Source organism: Lycium ferocissimum, chromosome 1 (assembly GCF_029784015.1).
Source record: "Lycium ferocissimum isolate CSIRO_LF1 chromosome 1, AGI_CSIRO_Lferr_CH_V1, whole genome shotgun sequence".
NCBI lineage: Eukaryota > Viridiplantae > Streptophyta > Magnoliopsida > Solanales > Solanaceae > Lycium > Lycium ferocissimum.
This window is the reverse complement of record NC_081342.1, coordinates 1991975-2012468: the sequence shown is the minus strand read 5'-3', so window position 1 is coordinate 2012468 and position 20494 is coordinate 1991975. Positions and strand designations below refer to the sequence as shown.

Sequence of the window (20494 nt, the reverse complement as noted above, 5' to 3'; positions counted from 1 at the left end):
ACTTTTCTGTTCTTTATCTTCATACATCCAAAATTGCTTTCAAAATATCAATGTTCTGTTAGACCCTTAACGAACAAAATTATTCATACTTTAAAGATTAATTAGCAAGAGATTTCATTTAATTTCTGTATCGATGGAGTAATAATCACTTTGCATGTGCAATTCGCAAAAATAGAGAGGCTTTTATAATTTTAGTTGCAAATATTTCATAACGCAGAGACAATTTCTACATTATTTTTCGTCGTCATCCTATCTTTTTTCTTATTTCCTTCAAGAAAATCGAAGTATACAATATCATTGCAATTTTTTAATTATACATAGTACGTTCTCTCTTGTATTGTTATAAAATCTAAAACAAAAATCCAATAATTTAGTTTTCTTATGAAATTATTTCTAGTGCTTGGTTACCTTTTATTGGTAAAACAAATTATTGAAGAGGATAGTTCCTAATGATTGGTAACCTTGTATTGATAAAAGAAAATCTTTTTCGACAAAATGTCAAATGCAATTTCAGTTGATTTAGGAGAAAAAGACATTTCTTTTACGAATATTGTAACAGTTTGATATTATTGTCAATTTTTAATATAAAAGCATCAGCAAAATGTTACAAGTTCTATGATATTTTTAAGCTTTGATCGCTCTCCTTATTAAAATCGCACTCCATAATCAACAAATGTCAAGTAATTATACTCCATTTATTTTAATTCTAAGACTTTTAAGTTTTAATAAGATGAATAACAAAGCAAATGAATATATAAATTTCTCACGACTCAACTTATGATCTCTTTTAATTTGTGAATCTTGAACTAAACATTTGTTGAACTTCCTACAAGAAAACCGTTGAGAATACATGTTGACGATGGCATAAAAATAATGGTACTGATTTTCCTTTTCTTGAAACTTTAGTGGGTCAATTGACATGAATGAAAATGGGTGAAAATCATTTACACCCCCAACAATGTTTTAAAAATCAAACTCTCCCCTCAACTTTGAACAGTAGACATTCTCCTCCCTTGATCCTATTTGACTTTTTAAATGCCTATTTTACCCTTACATTATAACTATTGTCTTATTTTTTTAATTCTTTAAAATCATGATATTTTTCATTTTCTTAATTTATGTAACAAAATTTTTATAAAAAATAAATATTATCTTCTAGGTGAAGAAAAAAGTGAGAAATAGTAATTGAGTATATAAGTGAATGATGTTCTTAATAAAATAAATTAACAGAATAAATAAAAAAATAATTTTATTAAAAATAATCAAAACTTTAATATTTATTTACACAAGTGAAAATTAACAGGTGTTCATAAAAGTATTATTCTACTTATAATGTTAATGAACTTAAATTAGAATTTATAAATACCTAGATTAAAAAAAAATATCATATATAATATAAATTGTATTACATAAATGGAGGATTGAAAAAAGAAAGGGCAAAATAGTCATTGCATATGATAAAGGGAAGAAGAATGTCTATCGTTCAAAGTTGAGGAAAGGGGGAAGGGGAGGGGGAGGGAGGGCTTGATTTTTAAAGATAAGCAGGATTTAAAATGAAAATTATGTGGCCTAAATGAATTTACAATAACTGCCCATAAGGCTATAACCTGCTTGAATTATTATGGCTCAGCACAAGCTTTTATATCTTGATTACTCCCTCCCTTTCAAAATAAGTGTTACCCTAGCAAATAAAATTTATCTCAAAATAAGTGCGGTCTTAGTAATTCAAAAAAAAATAAAAAAAAAATGGGCAAATGATTCCAACTATACATGTAGCATTAAAGAAATAGTCCTTTTTAATATTGCTCAATTCTTAAAAAAAAACATCAGTTTAGTAACATCCACATTGTATTTATTGATTTTTTAATGGACGTAATTTTTACTAAGATGACACTTATTTTGGGACGAAGGGGGTAGAAAGTAAGTTCTTATAAAATGTTAATAAGTAGTACTATGGCGAAATAAGATCTCTTGGCCTCTTACAATTTAAGTAGAAAAAAATATCTTTTTCAAATCTCTTATGTGTTTTTTTTAGATCTCTTATATGTAAAAAATAAAGATATCTTATAAAAAGATCATAAAACTATTTATTTTTTTTGTAAAAGGCAGGCCAAAAATTCATTTCTCCTATTGTTCTCTGTTTGTCTAATGCTATCCAAATTAAGCTCTGTGTGAAAAGGATTTTTGATCGAAAAGAAAAACGATTTGGGAAAAGTTGTCCTTTGGAAAGCACGTGAAACTAGGGGACAAAGGTCTCTCTCAGTGGGCCCAATTTTGGGCTTTAACAATTAATATTGGGCCTTGGATTTTTGTGGGTCCATATGATTATTTTCTAGGGATTATCTATTTCTTTTCAGGTAGTTATCCACTCAAAAGACATATTGCGCAATAATTGGAGATCTAATTACTCCATCGTAATTTAAAAATTAGAAATTAAAAAAAAAAAAAATTTACTCCATCCTTTTTAATTTGTCTGTCGTACTTATCTTTTTAGTTTGCTTACAAACGAATTCAAAAATATAGTAACTTCTTACACGACATATTTAAAAGCACAAGATCAAAAAACATTTTGGTACATTATATATATTTTTAATTTAAGATTACACGATTGAAAAATCTTCTTTATCTTTTAATTTCATGCTAAATCAAACTAAGACAAATAAATCAAAGTTATTATACGGTGGCGTAGTTGTGGCGGGCCTAGTGATTTTTACCAAGTGGGTTCAATATATAAATATATAAATCAGTATATACATATATATTTTTAAAAAAGTATTAAATATACGTATATACGGTGTTATTTTTAACAATCAACCCCTAATAGGACCGCCCCTGAGCATGGTAGACGATAGGGCTTCAATTGAACCCCTAATTTTCGCAGAGTATAAATTTATGCGTAAAGTTACTAAAGTTGTATAAATAGTAAATATGAGCCCATAATTTAATAATGTAATGTATTCAATGCGTTAATCTTAAGATTCAACCTATATAATTTATATCTTGAATTCGCCTCAGGTATTATATATGGAGACTTTGATATTCCTCCTATTTGGTGAGGGAGATAACCGTTTCTTGTTTCAAAAACTTTTTTTAGAGTTAATAGTTACATATAGAGGGGCCATGGCATTCATTCCTCACAAGTCACCCCAATATATAGAACCATTTTTGGAATTCCACATTTTTAAAAGGACAGTAAATAAATATTTGAAAGTTACTCTCTCTGTCACAGATAAGGTGTAGCTTTAGCACAAATTTTTTTTATCCCAAAATAATTATCGCTTTAAAAATTGAAAACAATAATTAGTAATTATTTTCAACTATATATCTTTATATAAATAGCTACTTTTTTTTCTTAATAGTGTTCAATTCTTAAAAAACGTCTAATAAATTAGAGAAACTTAGTAATGATGCCTTGTATTTTTTTTTTTAATGGGTTTGAAAAGAATTAAAAACTACGCTTATTTTGGGATGAATCCTGAAATTCGAAGCATTGACTTCTTCAAAGTTTGAACGACTGGAAAAAGAAAGAATATAAAATGTTGATCTATCTCCGACAAAAGCATGAGTTTGTTGGAAGTATAGAGTTTATTCTCCATATAAAAATAAGATGCTTTCAATATGCATGGAGTCAAATGCATAAGAATCTACAATATAAATTAATAAAACACCTTTTTTAATTGCTTGTCAAATTCTTTTATCAAATTAAACAATTGTGGATCTTATAAAGTATTATATTATTTTAATCAAGTTAAATAATTTGAATAATAAGTATTATTTTCATATATCTATCGCTTAGATTCTCAACAAAAGTTGACTAGAGGCTTCAGACAAAAACAAATGAAATATAAAACACACCGACGGTGACTTCATAGCAATTTCTTCTGGGCCCTTATTTTGGCCAATTTGCTAGATTGTCCTTATTTGGCGGTGGTCTTTAATTTTAGTCCTTCGTCTAAAAATGAATGGATTTCGGATTCGAATTCCAACTCAGTCAAAAATTTTTTTAAAAAAATTCGCAAGGTTGAGTTTGAATTCGCAAGACAGAATTTCCCTGCAAAACTCTGCCTTAAGGCAGGCAAAACTGTGGCATAGTTTACTACCTTATAACGTAGAGTTTGCCTTAAGGCAACAAATTCTACCTTAAGGCAGAGTTTGCCTTCATGCATAAAGCAATTTTTTTAAAAAAAATTTGACTGAGCGGAAGTTCAAACTCGGAACCCATGAGTTTTTAGGCGAAGGGCAAAAATTAAACACCAACAATTTGAGGGACACAAATGACCAGTGCCTTTGAAGGGAAAATCTGCGCAAAAAAGGTGCCTTCTTTTTATCGCTGAAAATAATAAGTGGCGTTTAGTTCAAAAATATGAAGAAGAGCTTTGTCCCTCAGGCTACGTCATAATCGAGCCCAAAAATGTGTGCAACATATGAATTTATGTGTGCTTTATAAATTCTTTATATTTCTCTTTCATCTAAATATCACGAGTTTCACCTACGATGTCATGTTCACTTATTCAGAAGCTTGTCGTCTTAGAACTTTCAGTCATTTTCTTTGGTCCGTCCTCTGTTATGGATGTCACACGCACCTCCTTTTAGAAATTCAGTTCCACCAGTGTACTAAGAGAATTGTCGACACTGATATTATATTTGTCACGTACCAATTCCAAGATAGATATCATCCGATTTGACCCAACAAACCTCACGAATTTGTTCTTTGGGTCACGCCATCATCGAGCCCAAAAACAAACGTACTATGTGAATGTTTTATGCCTTATAAAACTCTCTACTTTCCTCTTTTATTCTGATGTGGAATTCACTACCTAGAAGCTTGTTAATCCTTCTCTTTAATCTACCCTCGTCGGCCCGCCATTCATCATCAACGTCACAATTAATATTAGGAAGTGACTATATTAAACACTGATTTTTTCACAAAGCTTGTTCTAGAAAAATATGAACCAAAATCCAAATTAAAGTCTTTGTTGACTTTGAGGTTACGAAGCTTAGCCACATGATTAGATTGTCATTATCTAATAATAGCAGGCATGTGACAGCACTTTCTGTTGGCAAATAAAATGCATTTACAATATATCCAAGAGGGACACGACGAATCTGCTTATTTGTCCGCTAGTTTATGCTTCCCAGAACGGGGACTCAAGAAAGTAAATAAATGAACAAATGAAAGAAAAAATAAAAATGAGGAAAGTGGAAGTAATTCCGATGCTTCTGTAGTTGTACCTTATTTAAATAATAGAAAAAAACTGAACACATGCCTTTTGGTTTCTCACCTGCGGTTCAATATGTATTTAGGACTAGATTAATTCAAATACACGTCTGGAACTCTCACTTTGAGGAGGGCAAATTTTTTCCTACCAAAGGTGATTTCTTTGTTGCAGCTGAACCCAAGATCTCTGTGGTTAAGGATAAATACGTGAGCGTTAACTCACCTCGAATAAGCTCTTAAATGAATTGGCTCAAGCTCACGTCAAGCTTGCTTAAATAAAAAAAAATTCAAATGCTGCTCTTTTGTTATTGTGAACAATTATTTTACACTAAAACATTTGTTGAGGTTTTAGCCTCCAATTAGCGGAGGCTAAAACACCAGCGAATCCCTGCGAATTGCAACTTTCAACCTCCGCAAATTACTCATTTTTTTGTGGTTGGTTGGGGTTTTGGATGGGGGGGGGGGGTTCACTTCTTCTGTATGATTAGTAAAATAAATTACTATTTTTTTTTTTTTGTGAAAAAAGTAAATTAATGATGCCATACAACTCGAAACTCATTTACTATTGTAATCTATTACTCGATCCAAAAGAATAACACACAATGAAATAATATGAAGATTGAACCATCTAACGATTGAGCTTATCCATGCTGTCTTACAGGAGTTTGAGAATATAATTTTTCCATTTATGATATGTAAAGAAAATATCACGAAATAATGAACAACAATTATTTGTGAATTAGAGTTGCATCTTTCAATAAATAATACTATGAGATAGATACTTGAAAACACACGTACAACTTTTTGAATTTAAAATTAAAAAGATGTGTTTACATATTAGGCATTTTAATCATCATCATTGTTTTTTATGGCTTTTTTTTTTTTAAAAAAAAGTCTTAATCTCAGGTGAATGTGTATTTTCTCAGTAAAAAGTTATCTCCTCTACTTTCACTGAGGATATGCGTATTTGAGAATGCACTTATCCCTCATAATTATGTGTATAATGGTTTTCAGGGTTATAATGTCTTAGATATCTCTCACTTATTGCCTTAAGATTTTCGATTGAATAGTTAAATTCTTTCACAGGCTATCGAAACCAAACATTGGTGAGTTCAATTCTTTTACATAACCACTTTCTTTCCTTATGTCCTATCGCTCTGGATAATAAGGAAAAAACGAGAATTCTTCAATATATGTGTAAACTTAATTAAGAAATGTATTACACATGCGTCATGATGTTAGCGGATGCACTTAAATATTCCTCATTGGTTGTTTAAGGATTTCTAAAGGAATTTATAATCTCTTGAACTACTCCACCATTTGCCTTAAGCGTTTGGATTGAGCACTCAATTTGTTCGCGATGCGACACTTTTCTTTCTAATTTTATTTGTCTTTGAAATTGTCTACTGAGTCAAATCAACCATTTATTATCCATAATTTTGAAACTTATTAAGAAAATAAACTCACACAATATTGTTAAAGCAAAACCTTATATTGAACCCTGATAAAATAAAGCCTCTCCATGCTTCTCTCTCCATTGTTCTTTCTCTTTCGTATATATTATTCCAATCCAAGAAGATCAAACATAACCAAAATCAAATGTCAACATGCAAGTGCATGTAACACCCCACTTTCACAACTAAATATCACAATCAAGTGTTAACCGAATTAATCGATCGATGTATTACACAAAGATATAAATAATTTATTATTAGACCGTACAAATATTAAAAGTGTTAAAGATCATAAAGTAGATGGAGAAAGCATCTTGGACAAAAATAATTCTATTAAAATCTAAGATAAAGTCATAAGTAAGATATTAATAAAAGATAAAGGAAGTTTAATGAAATATGAATATGGATTTGGCGGTATGATTGGCTACAAAGGTGTAATTTGTTATATAATTCAATTAAAATTTCTAAACATAAAAAATGATTGCCGCTCATGATGTTCTAAAGTCAACGATTTTCTATCATTTCTTTTTAACTTTTTTGGGCTCCTTTTATTGTGAAAATCAGTATCCCAATATTTACAAAATACTCCTAGTCCCTTTTTTTTTTTTTTTTTTTTTTTTTTTTTTGTGCCGGTTAGTTTCGTCTTCAATCTTCTATTTGATTTTTTTTTAATGAGCTAGTCTATGAGCTAGTGTTTGCTATTTAAGAATTGCTTCATGAATATAATTAGAAATGTTTGATGCTTCCTGAGATTTTTACGATCCTGAAGTCACCAAATGAATGGCCAAAAAAATTGATCAAATTCGGATGCAACTATATTATTCAATGGTAATACGAACTCGACCCACTCTTATCCACTCCGAGATACTATAGCATATCGGGAATAAGTTGCTTTTACTAGTCTAATTTTCTGGCTTTACCACAAGACTTATTTTCTTCTTCATTTTCAAATGTTTGACTTGAATATTTGTAGTACTGAATTTTTGACGACTATATTAGATTATTCAACAAAGTTGACATGATCTCACCCATCTATTTATTTAAAATTTCCGTACCAAATCCCAATCAGAACAAATAACTCAAGAGTCTTTTATTTCTTACCAAAACAACCCAAATAATCTCTATAATGATATAACTCTACTTCTATTGCTTATTAAATAAGGAACGAATCCATTAACCCTTGCTCCTCACTCTTCTTTTATTTCCTACCAAAAGCAACAAAGCAATTTGTAAACCTTTTTACTTTTACTTTTCTTGTCCTTTGACTATTTCCTCACTTAATAATTAAGGAAAATATTTCATCTTTTACTTCCTCTTCATTTTATTTCCTCTCTTTCACCTTAACCAAACAAAGGAAACAAACCAATAATATTCCTCTCTTTACTTCCTTTTCTCCCATCCTTCTCATCTACCTCGAACAAACATGTCATTAGCAAATATTACACTTATAGAAGATTTTTACCGATAACACAAAATCATAGGAATAAGGGAACAAAAAAGGGGACGAGATGGAAGATATTGAGAATCGAACTCACAATTATAAAGAATTTTAACGATAATACAAATTTTAGCGGTATTTGTGTGTATATGATTATAAATTTATGACTTTCGAGAAGAGAAAGGAAGGTCGGAGGCACCGGAAATCTATCATATACTTAATAGAAGAGTTCCACCATACCACAAGGCTAAAACATATTTTCTTTATTCAATTTAAGCATCTTAATTTGACTAGACACAAAATTAAGATAATAATTTTTTTTAATCTCGTGAATTTAACGAAATCTAACATATACTTAACAGAAGAGTTCCACCGATACAACAAGGCTAAAACCTATTTCAATCATTCAATTTAAGGATCTTAGTTTGACTAAACACGAAAATTAAGATAATAAAAAAGAAATTTTGAGTCTCGTGAATTTAAACTACTAGAAATGAGTGTACTAAATCTTGTAGTTTTAATTTTTAAATATGTCACATAAAATATTAGAATTAGAGAGTTGCCAAATATTACAAAATATTCCTTTTTGAATCAAATTAAAAAGAAAAGCAAGACATTTAAAAGAAACTAGTATTTTAACACATCATTATTGCAATCAATTAATCTATGAAGGGCAAGTAAGTCATTAATGTACAACCACTTCACTCACCCAAAGCATAGGATTCTAGTTTAATAAGATAGGTATCACAATTTTATTCATGCACATGGTACCATGTAATTCATTTCTCATCATTATCTCTCTCTCTCTCTCTCTCTCAGCTCCATACCCCACCCCCCATGACCCCTCCCACCCTTACCCCCACCCCATATACCCCTCACCCACTCACCACTCTGTCTCTATCTTTCCACACTGTATTAGACTTTTCCTACTTTTACACTAAAGTCCCTCTTTCACATTTATAACCCCCTTTGCAACAAAACTTTCCTTTTTTCTTCAGGTTACACTTCACTTTCTTGATTATGGACAACCAAGATCACAAAATAACAACCCCATCAGGTTTATTTCTCATTTTTCTCTTATGGTTTTCTTGAAATTTTGTTTCTTTTACTTGTTTTTCTGTTTCTTGATTGGGGATTTTATTGTATTTTGTGCTTTGCATTTCTGTATCTAAGTCATGTATTGGTCAATGAGTTTTGACTTGTGGTCAAAATGAGTATGCTTTTTTTTTTCTTTAATTTTTTCAAGAATTGTGTATGTTGAATGTGTGAAATGTATTGTTCATTCTCTATGAGGGTCTAAATTTAAATACTAAGCATTATTTCCTGCTGCTCATTTTCTTGGTTATGGACAACCAAGATTACAAAATAACAACCCCATCAGGTTTATATTTCTTTTTTCTCTTATGGGGTTCGTGAAATGTTGTTTCTTTTACATTTTTTTTTGTGTTTCTTGATTAGGGGTTTTATTGAAGGAACTTACACTTCTCTTAACTTTGGGTACTTTGTATTTTGTGCTTTGCATTTCTGTATCAAAGTCATACATTGGTCAATGGGTCTTTGACTTGTGGTCAATATTAGTATGGGTTTTATGTGTATTGGGAGTTGTGAAATGGGGGATTTTTTCTTTAATTTTTCAAGAAGTGTGTATGTTGAATTTGTGAAATGTATTGTTCATTTTTTTTCTGTCAGGGTTTAAATTTTGGGTAGTTATTGAGTTTTTAATATCATTTCCTGTTATTGCTCAATGAGTTTTTTTGTTTTTCAATGTCTAATTTTTTTTTTTTTTTTTTGGTATTGGGAATTGTGAACTGTGGGTTTTATGTACTCTTAAAAGGAAAAAATCTTACATATAAGCAAGACGTGTATGAATGATGTGGACATATCATTTTCCTCAGGGTCGAATTTTGGCTAGTAATAGATCCTTTTGTTATAACCATTTTTTATTTCTTGTTATTGCTCAATGAGTTTCTGTATTTTTCAACGTTTAATTTGTAGTTATATTTGGTATTGGGAGTTGCTAAATGGGGGATTTTTCTCAATGTTTTGAGATGTATATGTTGAATGTGTGAAATGTATTGTTCATTCTCTATCAGGGTCAGGGTCTAAATTTTGATTTTTAGTACTAAGCATCATTTCCTGTTATTCCTCTATGAATTATGGTATTTTTCATTGTTTAATTTGTGTTTCTTTTGGGTATTGGGAGTTGTGAAATGGTGGTTTTATGTAATCTTAAAAGTATATCCACATATATAAGTAGATATGTGTATGAATATTGTGTAGTTCATCCTTTTCTGGGTCTAATTTTGGCTAGTAATAGATCCTTTAATTATAAGCATTGTTATTTCTTGGTATTGCTCCGTGAGTCTTTTTTATTTTCACAGAGACATGTATATGTGTATAATTTGTTGGTTTCTTTAATGCAGGGCATGAGAATCATGGGCCATATTTGTGTCATAAATGCGGCTGGCCTTTTCCAAACCAACATCCTAGTGCTAGACACAGAAGGGCACACAAGAAAGTCTGTGGAAAAATCGAAGGATATAAACTTAGTGAATCCGAAACAGCAGATAATTCTACCCATTCAGCTGTTTCTGATGACGAGCACCACTCAGATGGAGATCATCGAACTCCAAGTGAGAAATCTCGAGCCTTTTGCACGAATTTAGTTTAGTTTCTCTTTTTTGGTGAAATTTTTTATGTTATCGTGCTTTTGGTTTTTAGGTCCTAATGGTAAAATGACAAGTGTGAAATCATATCGATCAGAGGATGAAACTTACTCTGATGCTGTCACCGAGTTCTCTGACAGCGGGATTAGCCCTGGCAAGGAAGAGCGTCCGGGGAGTTTCAAAAAAATTGATGATGAATTATTGAAGGCCGATGCAACCGGAGGTAAGCATTAAGGCAAATTACCATTCATGTCTGTTAATGTTGAAGATCAAATGACTTCTCAAACATGCTGTATGTAGTTGTACTTAGTAATTTATTTATTGTTCGGGCTTGCAACTTTTTCCTAATTTCTGTTGGATTCTGTGTTGTTGTGCAGTTACCTCTCACAAAGAAGGGAAAATACAACATTTCATTTAGGGTGTGTTCGGTATGAAGGAAAATGTTTTCTAGAAAAATAAGTGGGTTTCTTATTTTCTTGTGTTCGGTACGTAAGCAAAAAAATATTATCCTAAAAGGTTTTTGTATATAATCTAGACGAATACTATGGGAGTTTGTTGTTGTTGTGTGTGTGTGTTGGGGGGGGGGGGGGGGGGGCTATGTCGGTTGGGGTGAAGATGAGGTGTGTTGGAGGGTGGGGAAGACTCAATCAATATGGAATGCTACCTGTGAAACCTGTTTTCCCTACTTCGAAGTCATTTTCCTCATTTTAGAGAAACGTGTATTTCTAGAGAAAATATTTTCCAAAAATTTTTGATCAACTGAACATGGGAAAATTGGAAATCATATATTTCCCTCCATACCGAACACACCCTTAGGGAAAGTTGATTATTGCTATCTTGTCTTTTCCTTTTTTTTTATCTTACTCAGGGAATCAGGCGGGCTTGAAATAAGTAGTGCATGGAACTTGTGAGCCTTCTCTTCATAATGATAAAACACATATGACAATTCTTCATAATGATAAAACACATATGGCACCTCATGCACGACAAACTCTCTGTAAAGAAGGGGAAGGGAAAGCTCTCGTGGAAACAGGGCGTGGGGGTATATATCTCTTCATAGAAGAAATTTAAATAATTTGATTGGAGACTAAGTTTTTGGATATGAATTTAAGTTATGTAGACTGAAAATGAAAATCTTTTCTATAGTATCTTTTTAGTTCAACCTAGGATATTAGGGTACTAAATAATGATTATCATAGGGATTTACCTGCAATTACCTTATAAGCGACGTGATTCTGTAAACATTTTTACACTGTCAGTGAATAAAAGTAAACTCTTTGGGTATAAAAATAAATTTTTGGTTTAGTTCAAGCAGAGAAATGATATATTGGGTGAAGTTAGTTGGGTTAATTCTTTCCTCTTGTTAGGATATTGTCTCTGCTTCTAACTTTAAATTGATTTCCCCTGCAACTTTTGGTAAATGGTGAGCCAATAAGGTTGAGTATCGGAATTCTTTTGATGAATTCTAAATGAGATGGACTGGATGAAGTTTTGCTTATATTAACTCAACTATTAGAAACACAGTGCCCCACTTGTGGGATCACATTAATATTTTATGAACATCTTTGCTTAAATGCTAAGTGTTTATTTCTATTGTCAAAGTGGTTCCAATTAATTTATACTGGATTTTTAATCCCAGTTTTTGTGCTTGTCTTGTAGCATTCCCTTGTGATCCTGAGTCTGTTACTAATGCCGAACCTAGTGGCTGTGTCTTTGGAAACATTTGTATCGGATCAACTATGTGAATTAGTCCTATATTACAATTTGCGGATAATATATGAAAAGTAGAGGACCTTTTTCTTTGCTAGTATCACTGGACGACTACTTTTAATTATTTATTCTGTTTCTCTCAGAAAAAGTTATGACCCTGTGTTCTGCTGGCTGCTAGTTTGAATATTAGGATATTTTCTTCCTTTCAATTTGTGATTAGTAATGCAGCCTTAACTACATATATTAGCTTAAATTTTTGGGTTACTTATTCCTGATTTCTTCGTCCTGCTATTTAGGCTTAGCAATCTGCCTTCACGCTTAGAAACTACATGATTCGTTACATTTAATGTGGTTTTTGCCAATTTGTGGTGCACTTTCATGGTTGTAGGTATCTCAGGATCCTCAAATGATGCCGCTGAAGTAAATGATCCCGAGTCACTTGAAAGTGCAATCGATCAGCCAGTGGCAGATAAATCTTTGGGCACAAAGCTTGACAGCCCGATCGACGCCAGGCCTATTAAATCCGAGATCCCAGTGGATGCTTCTCTGCAGGAGATAAATGCAATTGAATCTATTGAAGCCAAACAAATGCAGATGTCTTCTGGCCAGCCAAATGATTTGAAGGGGATAGAAGATATTAATGCCGGTGAAGGTTTAGTTGATGCTATTGAGGCTTCTGTCGAAGTGTCTCAATCAGTGGTATCTGATACAGATGAAAAGACGTCAAATAATGAAAGTTATGAGTCAAAGCCACAGGAGGTGGAGGGAAAATTTTTTGGCCCTTCAACTGTGGAGTCTAAGTCACTTGAGGCAGAGGAACAAGCCACTGATAATGTTCCCATTGAATCCGAACTACAGCATAAAGAGAGAGAAAATCCCAGTTCTGCAGACTTGAAATTGGACTTGTCTGAAGCTGAAGTTAAATCTTTAGATATTGTGAATGTAGAAAAGGAGCATGAACAACTTGGTTGCTGCATCAGAGGTGGTGGAATCTCCACTCAACTTTCACCTATTTTGGTGGAATCAAAAGCTGATTCTTCTAATGAAATAGACGGTGGTAGCCAAACAGAGCTTTCTGACTCATCCAAAGCTGAGGAAGGGAGAGAAGATGATGTGCATGTGCTGTCATTGGCAAAAGATTTACCTGCATCAGACAACCCTGAACTGCTTAAAGACTTTAAAGACTTCAACAAGTTCAAATCTAGTTTACCATTGGATCTAGGCTCTTCCGAAGGAATTTGCTCTGCAAAAGATGACGCTGTTGCTGCTTCCGTGGTGAGTACTTTAGATGTTTCAGGGGAACAGGTTAGTGATGAAAAGTTAGTGGTCAACGCAGAGGGTAAAACTGATTCTATTGGATTAGCATCCGATCCAAATACCTTCGAGTGCGGACTGTCGAGTATTCTGAACTCTAATGGCGTAAAAGAATCTGAAGACTCTTCAAAGAACTCTCCTCCTTCAGTTACCCCAGCAGACCTCTCAGATATGAACACTGTTATTTCATCTGAAGCCAAGCAAACAACAAAAGTTGATGATCCTGTAATTGAAAGAACCGAAGAAACAAGTTTGACCATGGCAGAGGAGAACAAGGGTGATCAGACAGAAAATGAGCTTTTTGGAAACAAGGAAACAACCCTTGAAGACACTATTTGTTTATCTGAAGCTAATCAAACTATGGTCACTGTCGAAGGAATTGACCGTGACGAACATGAAAAGGTCAGAACTGAACACCCAATTGTGTCTGGGAGTGAAACTGAGAAAGAAAGAACCGAGGAAAAGCTCGCAGGAGTTTCTGAAAGTGATAAAACTATCTGCCCGGTTGGAGGACATCATGACCGTGCTATAACTACAGATACGACTGTGCATGAGAGCAGAGATGAAAATTTTCATGAAGCCTCCGAAGAAAGCACAATTAGCAACGATGCTAAAGCATTGGAGTCTGCCAGTGCAACTGGATTGGATTCCAAAATAATAAGTGATAGTGATGTGAAAGAGCAGGCTGGTTTGCTTGTCGATTCTGATTTGAACAGTCACGTTGTTGAGAACTCTGATGCAGGAGATGTCCTTAAGAGTGCCACTGGTATCATTTCATCAGCCTCACAGAATGAGGGTAATGACAAGGTCATAAAATCTGCAGTGGATACACCAATGACATCGAGCAGCAGAGCCGATAGCCTGGATGCCAACTGGGGTTCCGTGTCAGGTATAATCACTTCTGTTTTTCTCTGTGTGTGTGTATGTATACTGGGGTTCTGTGTCAGGTATAATCACTTCTGCTTTCTCTGTGCATGCGTGCGAGAGAGAGAGAGAGAGAGAGAGAGAGAGGGAGGGAGGGAGAGGGAGAGGGAGAGGGAGAGGGAGAGGGAGAGTATGTTGAAAACTAACTTATTGGAAGTCAATTTTGGTTGCCTTGATGATGTATTTGCTCCAATCTAATATATTCTGCTATTTGTGACGAAACAGTTCTTTCTACCCAGTCCGAGTCGACAGCTGTTCCTGATGCCGAAGCAACTGATACTCGAGGACTCGAAAAATCAGTGTGTGACTTGCAGAAACCAACTTCTGGAGCTGACAAGTCGGATCTTTATGAGCCTCCATCTTTCATGACATTGGTTGAATTCGGTGAAAGCGCTGACAAGAAGAAAGCTGGTGCATCCGAGATCGAAGCACAGAAAGCTGGATGGTTCCCTTCTATAACTAATGTGGTGAATGAATCTCAAGGGAGAAAGAAGAATGAGGAGATAATTGCAAAAGTAACAAACTGGAGCGGCACAACGAAGCAACACACTCCCTTGAAAAATCTACTTGGTGAAGCCAGATCTCCAAACGCAAAACTGGTGCCGAAGAAAGATGAAACTGCCAGTACTAAGACGACGACAGTGAACTCGATTCTGAGCTCAGAGGCACCAACTAAGGAGGCGGAGAAAGAATGGAATTCTCCAGCGAGGTATCCAGTTGACATCAAGAAGGAAAAGAGGAAGACGAAACCATATTGGGTACCATTTGTTTGCTGCTCTTCAGTACATCAAGATGCGTAGTTTCTTTGTCGGCTATATATATATTCTTCTCTCTTTTAGGCTGTGCGTTTGAACACCTTATTAGACAAAATGATGGACTATTCTTGTTTCTACATGTATATTTGGATGCATAGGTTATTGCTTTGGGCATTCAGCTTTTGTTCAAAAGATATGGCCTTTCTTTATTTTTATGTTTTGTAGAATTTGACTATTTCCTATTTCTCCTGCATGCCATTTGACCTTTTGCTTCATATGATACGCCACAGCATTCCGAGGGCGTTTAGCCAGCTTTCACGCGCCTTGACTATTTACGCATAGGTACTGAGTAAATTGCATAGAGGCATTTACATTCCAGATTTAAGTTAATTGGTTAAAACATTTCTTTAAGTATTTTAACGCTATTCCCACAGGCATCCCTCAGTATAAGTTGACAGTTGTAGGTGCTCTTCACATTTTTTTCAACGTACATTCAAGTCCAAAGTGTTGTGATTGACCACAAAATAATTAGTTAATTAATCTATATTCAAAAAATTAAATGAAAGCTTTAGAAAAAATGGGTAGCAAGACCCTAGATGGGTCTAAATTCTATCATGAAGCAGTGCAAGACCCTAGATGGGTAACTGCTATGCAAGAAGAGATCAGGAGAACAAGACTTGGGAGTTGGTTCCAGTCCCCCTACTGGCAAATCACCCATTGGTTGTAAATGGGTTTACAAGGTAAAATTCAAGGCTGATGGTGAGATAGAAAGGTTTAAGTCCAGACTTGTGGCCAAAGGGTACAATCAGAGAAAAGGTTTGGATTATCATGACAAATTCTCTCCTGTGGTAAAAATTGTTCAGGTCTGTTTGACCTATTGTTGCTGCTTCTGATTAGCACATCCATCAAATGGATGTGTACAATGCTTTTTTGCAAGGTGATCTTCATGATGAAGTGTTCATGCAGATGCTTGAGGAATTTTCTAGCCAGGGGGAGAATCAGGGACTTGTGTGTAGGCTTGTAAAATCCCTCTGTGGATTGAAACTAGCTAGTAGATCGTGGAATATCAAGTTGACTGAAGCGTTGACACAGTGGTTTTGTGCAAAGTGAACTGGATCACTCTTTGTTTATCAAAAGGCACAACAAAAGTTTAGTTGTAATTTTGGTTTATGTTGATGACATGTTGATTGCAGGGAATGATCTCAACATGATTCAACTTACAAAGAAGGAATTGCATGCTACTTTCGAAATCAAGGACCTAGGAACTCTTAAGCACTTCTTGGGGATAGAGTTCGGCTGGTCAAGTAGAGGGATTCTCATAAATCAGGGAAAATATGTTATGGAACACATAGGTGATATAGGACTAATTGGTGCAAAGCTTGTATGGACACCACTTGATTCAAATCTGAAGCTTACAGCTGTGGCAACTGGAGATGAAGAACTTAAGGACAAGGTAATTTTTCAGAGGATCATTGTTAGATTGTTGTATCTGACCTTACCAAGAACTGATATATGTTAATGCAGTACAAACATTGAGTCAGTTCATGCAACAACCAAAGTAATCACACATGGAGGCAACTATGAGAATTATCCGGTATGTGAAGGGATAGCCTGGGTTGGGTATCCTAATGAGAAGTGAAAAGTCCAACCGTGTACATAAATTGGGACGAAGGGGTATCCTAACTTCCTATGCTTGGTCTTCTTTTTTCCGGGGAATACCCAAATGAAACACGTGATGTTAACCATAGCTGCTACAATCTAGATTTTGTCCACTTGTAGAATCACTTCTTGTGTTAATTAATTGGACCACTGACATGAATAATGAAAGCTTTTGTCTTTCTAGCAAGCTCAACAATAATCATTTAGTTCGTCATGGGACCAGATGTAGAACTGTACTAGATGACAAAATCTTACTATTAAAGGAAATGAACTAGAAGGGGCAGCAATATTGGTGAGACATTGTTTGTGGCTTATGCTTCTCCATACGTTTGAGTTGGATAAGCGAACAGTAAAGCATGACTTACATGTATTTCCTGGTAGGTCTCAGTTTACATCATTTTATATTGTATCAAATGTTATAAATCCTTTAAAGAGACTTTTAACCCAAGATCCATTTATAAATTAGACATTTCAAGTGACTAGTATTTTGTGCAGTGGACAACAAAATGATGTTCTTTCTATTCTTGGTAGCTCTTCCTATTATGCTCATTTTTCTTCTTCACAAAACGAAAATAAGTAGAAATACCATTCTGCCACCAGGTCCTTTAGGTTTACCACTCATTGGAAATTTGCATCAGTATGATGGTTTAACCCCTCATCTCTATTATTGGAAACTTTCCAAGAAATATGGAAAAATCTTTTTGCTGAAACTTGGTTCTACTCAAATGGTTGTAGTTTCTTCAGCAAAATTAGCAAAAGAAGTAATGAAGAAACAAGATTTAGCATTTTGTAGTAGACCATCTACTCTTAGCCTGCAAAAATTGTCTTACAATGGTCATGATATTGGCTTTGCACCTTACAATGACTATTGGAGGGAAATGAGAAAAGTTTTTGTTATTCATTTGTTTAGTCTCAAGAAAGTGCGATCTTTTAGTCCAATTCGTGAAGATGAAGTCTCAAGAATGATTAAGAAAATAGCTCAGCAAGCTACCACTTCACAAATCACCAATTTGAGCAATACAGTGATTACACTAACAAGTACAATTATTTGTAGAATAGCTTTTGGCATTAGGTATGATGAAGCAGCACATGAAAAGAGGAGATTTGATGAAATTTTGACTGAGGCTGAAGCAATGCTGGCTAGCTTCTTTGTCTCTGACTTTTTTCCTTCTTTAAGCTGGATTGATAAACTCACTGGATTGACTGATAGACTTGATAAGAATTTCAAGGATTTGGATGAGTTTTATGAAGAACTCATTGAGCAGCATCTCAATCCCAATAGGCCAAAATCCATGGATGGGGACATTCTTGATCTTTTGCTCCAATTGAAGAAAGAGAAATCAACGCAAGTAGTTCTCACTTTGGATGATATAAAAGCACTTGACATGGTAATCTCCCATGTCTTAAACCTATCTACCCCCTCCACACACACACACACTTGAGAGGATTCATCCTAATTAAACTAACTAATTTCATACTTGCTGTCAATCTATGGTAACTCTATTTCATTATCCGACTTAAGACAACTATTTGAGCCAGTTCATATAGGCAGAGCTTTAGTTATGTTAGTAAATATCCTTTGAGTCCAATGTTTTCTAGGAATTTTTCGTTTTATTAGTGATTTATACGTCAGCAAAAAATATGGAGAACTTTAGTGTTTAACATACATCTTTCTTCTTGTCAAAGTTCTGTTTTTTTTTAATATTTTGTATAATATTAGACTGAGATAGTTTAAATGAAGTGATATATATAAAAAGCAATAATATATCCAACCCCAACTTGCTCTGAACTGAAACATGGTAATTGCAATTGTTGTTGTGTGGATGTACATATATGTATGTTGTCTGACACGTAAATAGCACACAAATGTCTCCCGTATTCCCTTGAGACTTTCTCACTAATTGACGATTTTTATGTCTTTCCATGTTAATTGCTTTGTAGAATGTAATAGTTGCAGGATCAGACACTAGTGCAGCTACAGTAGTATGGGCGATGACAGCCTTGATGAAGAACCCAAAAGCTATGAAGAAAGTTCAAGCAGAAATAAGAAAATTAGTTGGGAAGAAAGGCATTGTGAATGAAGATGACATCCAAAACATGCCTTATCTCAAAGCAGTGATAAAAGAGACATTAAGATTGTATCCACCAACTCCGCTCCTATTGCCAAGACAATCAATTGAAAAGTCCACACTAGAAGGGTATGAAATTCAGCCAGGAACTATTATTCATGTTAACTCATGGGCAATTGCAAGAGATCCTGAAATATGGGAAAATCCAGAAGAATTTGTACCCGAAAGATTCTTAAATAACAAGATTGATTTCAAAGGACAAGACTTTGACTTAATACCATTTGGAGCAGGAAGAAGAGGGTGTCCAGGGATTACACTAGGAGTTGCAATCGTGGAACTCGCATTGTCAAATCTTCTTTTTGCATTTGATTGGGAGTTGCCTTGTGGGATGAAAAAAGAGGAAATTGACACAAATGTTAAGCCTGGAATTGTAATGCATAAGAAGATTGATCTTTTTCTTATTGCTAAAAATTATCTCTAGACTACACTCAGATGTGGATATAAGGTGAGTTCTGTGAAGGCACAGTTGAACTTATGTATACATGTCCAAAGCACATTTAATGTACACCTGATAAAATCATCCTCATGCCAAACCTATAGAAACTCTGAACTTTGTATTTGCTTTTCGCTTCAGCTAATTTTCGAAGTGTTGCATTTTAGTTCTTTTCTGTATAAGGTTCTTTGTGGGGTGGGGCTGTTGAATTAAAGAAGAAACACCTTTTGCCACTATATCCAAAACCGACCGCAAAAATCGACCGTCGATGGTCCAACACCGACCGAGAAAAGTGATCGTAGATGGTCCATGATGCCTCTGTTCTTTATACTTTTTTCGAATCTTTATAAAAAAACAGTTAGTTAGATGTCAATATATTACAAATAGAGAAGCAGATATTAAATTGTTAAGACCATAACAACAATAGCGTCAACACTCTTTCCTTTTCCGACCTGCTAATCCGAATTCACACCGGGTAATTCCATATTTGGGCTCGAAAGTGGGTTAGTTTAGTTTGACTTAGTTGTGATAAAAGAAGATGGACTTTGGTTTAGATGTGGAGTAATGTGAATACTGCTCTATATATGCCCAAGGTTCTTGCAGGAATAAGGATGATGATAAGTACTATATACGTATGAGACTGTTAACGCTGTTTGACATTTTGATGGAATTCCCAATAATCATCCTTTGAGGAAGGCTTAAAGTCCAAACCAAATTGTAGTGTTGAGATATTGGTTGACATTAATTATTTCCCTGGAAAAACAACCAACCTGATGACATTGTTCAAGCCTGCC

At 34.2% G+C, this 20494-nt stretch overlaps 2 protein-coding genes across 3 annotated transcripts; both read left to right on the top strand.

The window, feature by feature from the left end:
- Nucleotides 1-9010: 9010 nt before the first annotated feature.
- Nucleotides 9011-15688, top strand: LOC132052196 (uncharacterized). Of its 2 annotated transcripts, none has more exons than XM_059443640.1 (5): nucleotides 9011-9167; nucleotides 10534-10743; nucleotides 10832-10999; nucleotides 12875-14689; nucleotides 14950-15688. In XM_059443640.1, exons 1-5 carry the CDS (start codon nucleotides 9131-9133, stop codon nucleotides 15522-15524), a joined length of 2805 nt encoding a protein of 934 aa, XP_059299623.1. In that variant the 5' UTR covers nucleotides 9011-9130; the 3' UTR covers nucleotides 15525-15688. The 2 variants fall into 2 exon arrangements, with proteins under 2 accessions (XP_059299623.1, XP_059299707.1); XM_059443724.1 differs by lacking the exon at nucleotides 9011-9167 and adding an exon at nucleotides 9210-9491.
- Nucleotides 15689-17552: 1864 nt separating this feature from the next.
- Nucleotides 17553-19991, top strand: LOC132052314 (6,7,8-trihydroxycoumarin synthase-like). The gene is made up of 2 exons (XM_059443838.1): nucleotides 17553-18526; nucleotides 19080-19991. Exons 1-2 carry the CDS (start codon nucleotides 17645-17647, stop codon nucleotides 19686-19688), a joined length of 1491 nt encoding a protein of 496 aa, XP_059299821.1. The 5' UTR covers nucleotides 17553-17644; the 3' UTR covers nucleotides 19689-19991.
- The last annotated feature ends 503 nt before the right edge of the window (nucleotides 19992-20494 follow it).

Excerpts from the sequence above, each read along its gene's own strand:
- LOC132052196 (XM_059443640.1), top strand. The coding sequence starts at position 9,131 with ATGGACAACCAAGATCACAAAATAACAACCCCATCAG. Across the intron at positions 9,168-10,533 it reads CAAAATAACAACCCCATCAG|GGCATGAGAATCATGGGCCA; the intron begins GTTTATTTCTCA and ends TCTTTAATGCAG. Across the intron at positions 14,690-14,949 it reads CAACTGGGGTTCCGTGTCAG|TTCTTTCTACCCAGTCCGAG; the intron begins GTATAATCACTT and ends GTGACGAAACAG.
- LOC132052314 (XM_059443838.1), top strand. The coding sequence starts at position 17,645 with ATGATGTTCTTTCTATTCTTGGTAGCTCTTCCTATTATGCTCATTTTT. Across the intron at positions 18,527-19,079 it reads ATATAAAAGCACTTGACATG|AATGTAATAGTTGCAGGATC; the intron begins GTAATCTCCCAT and ends ATTGCTTTGTAG.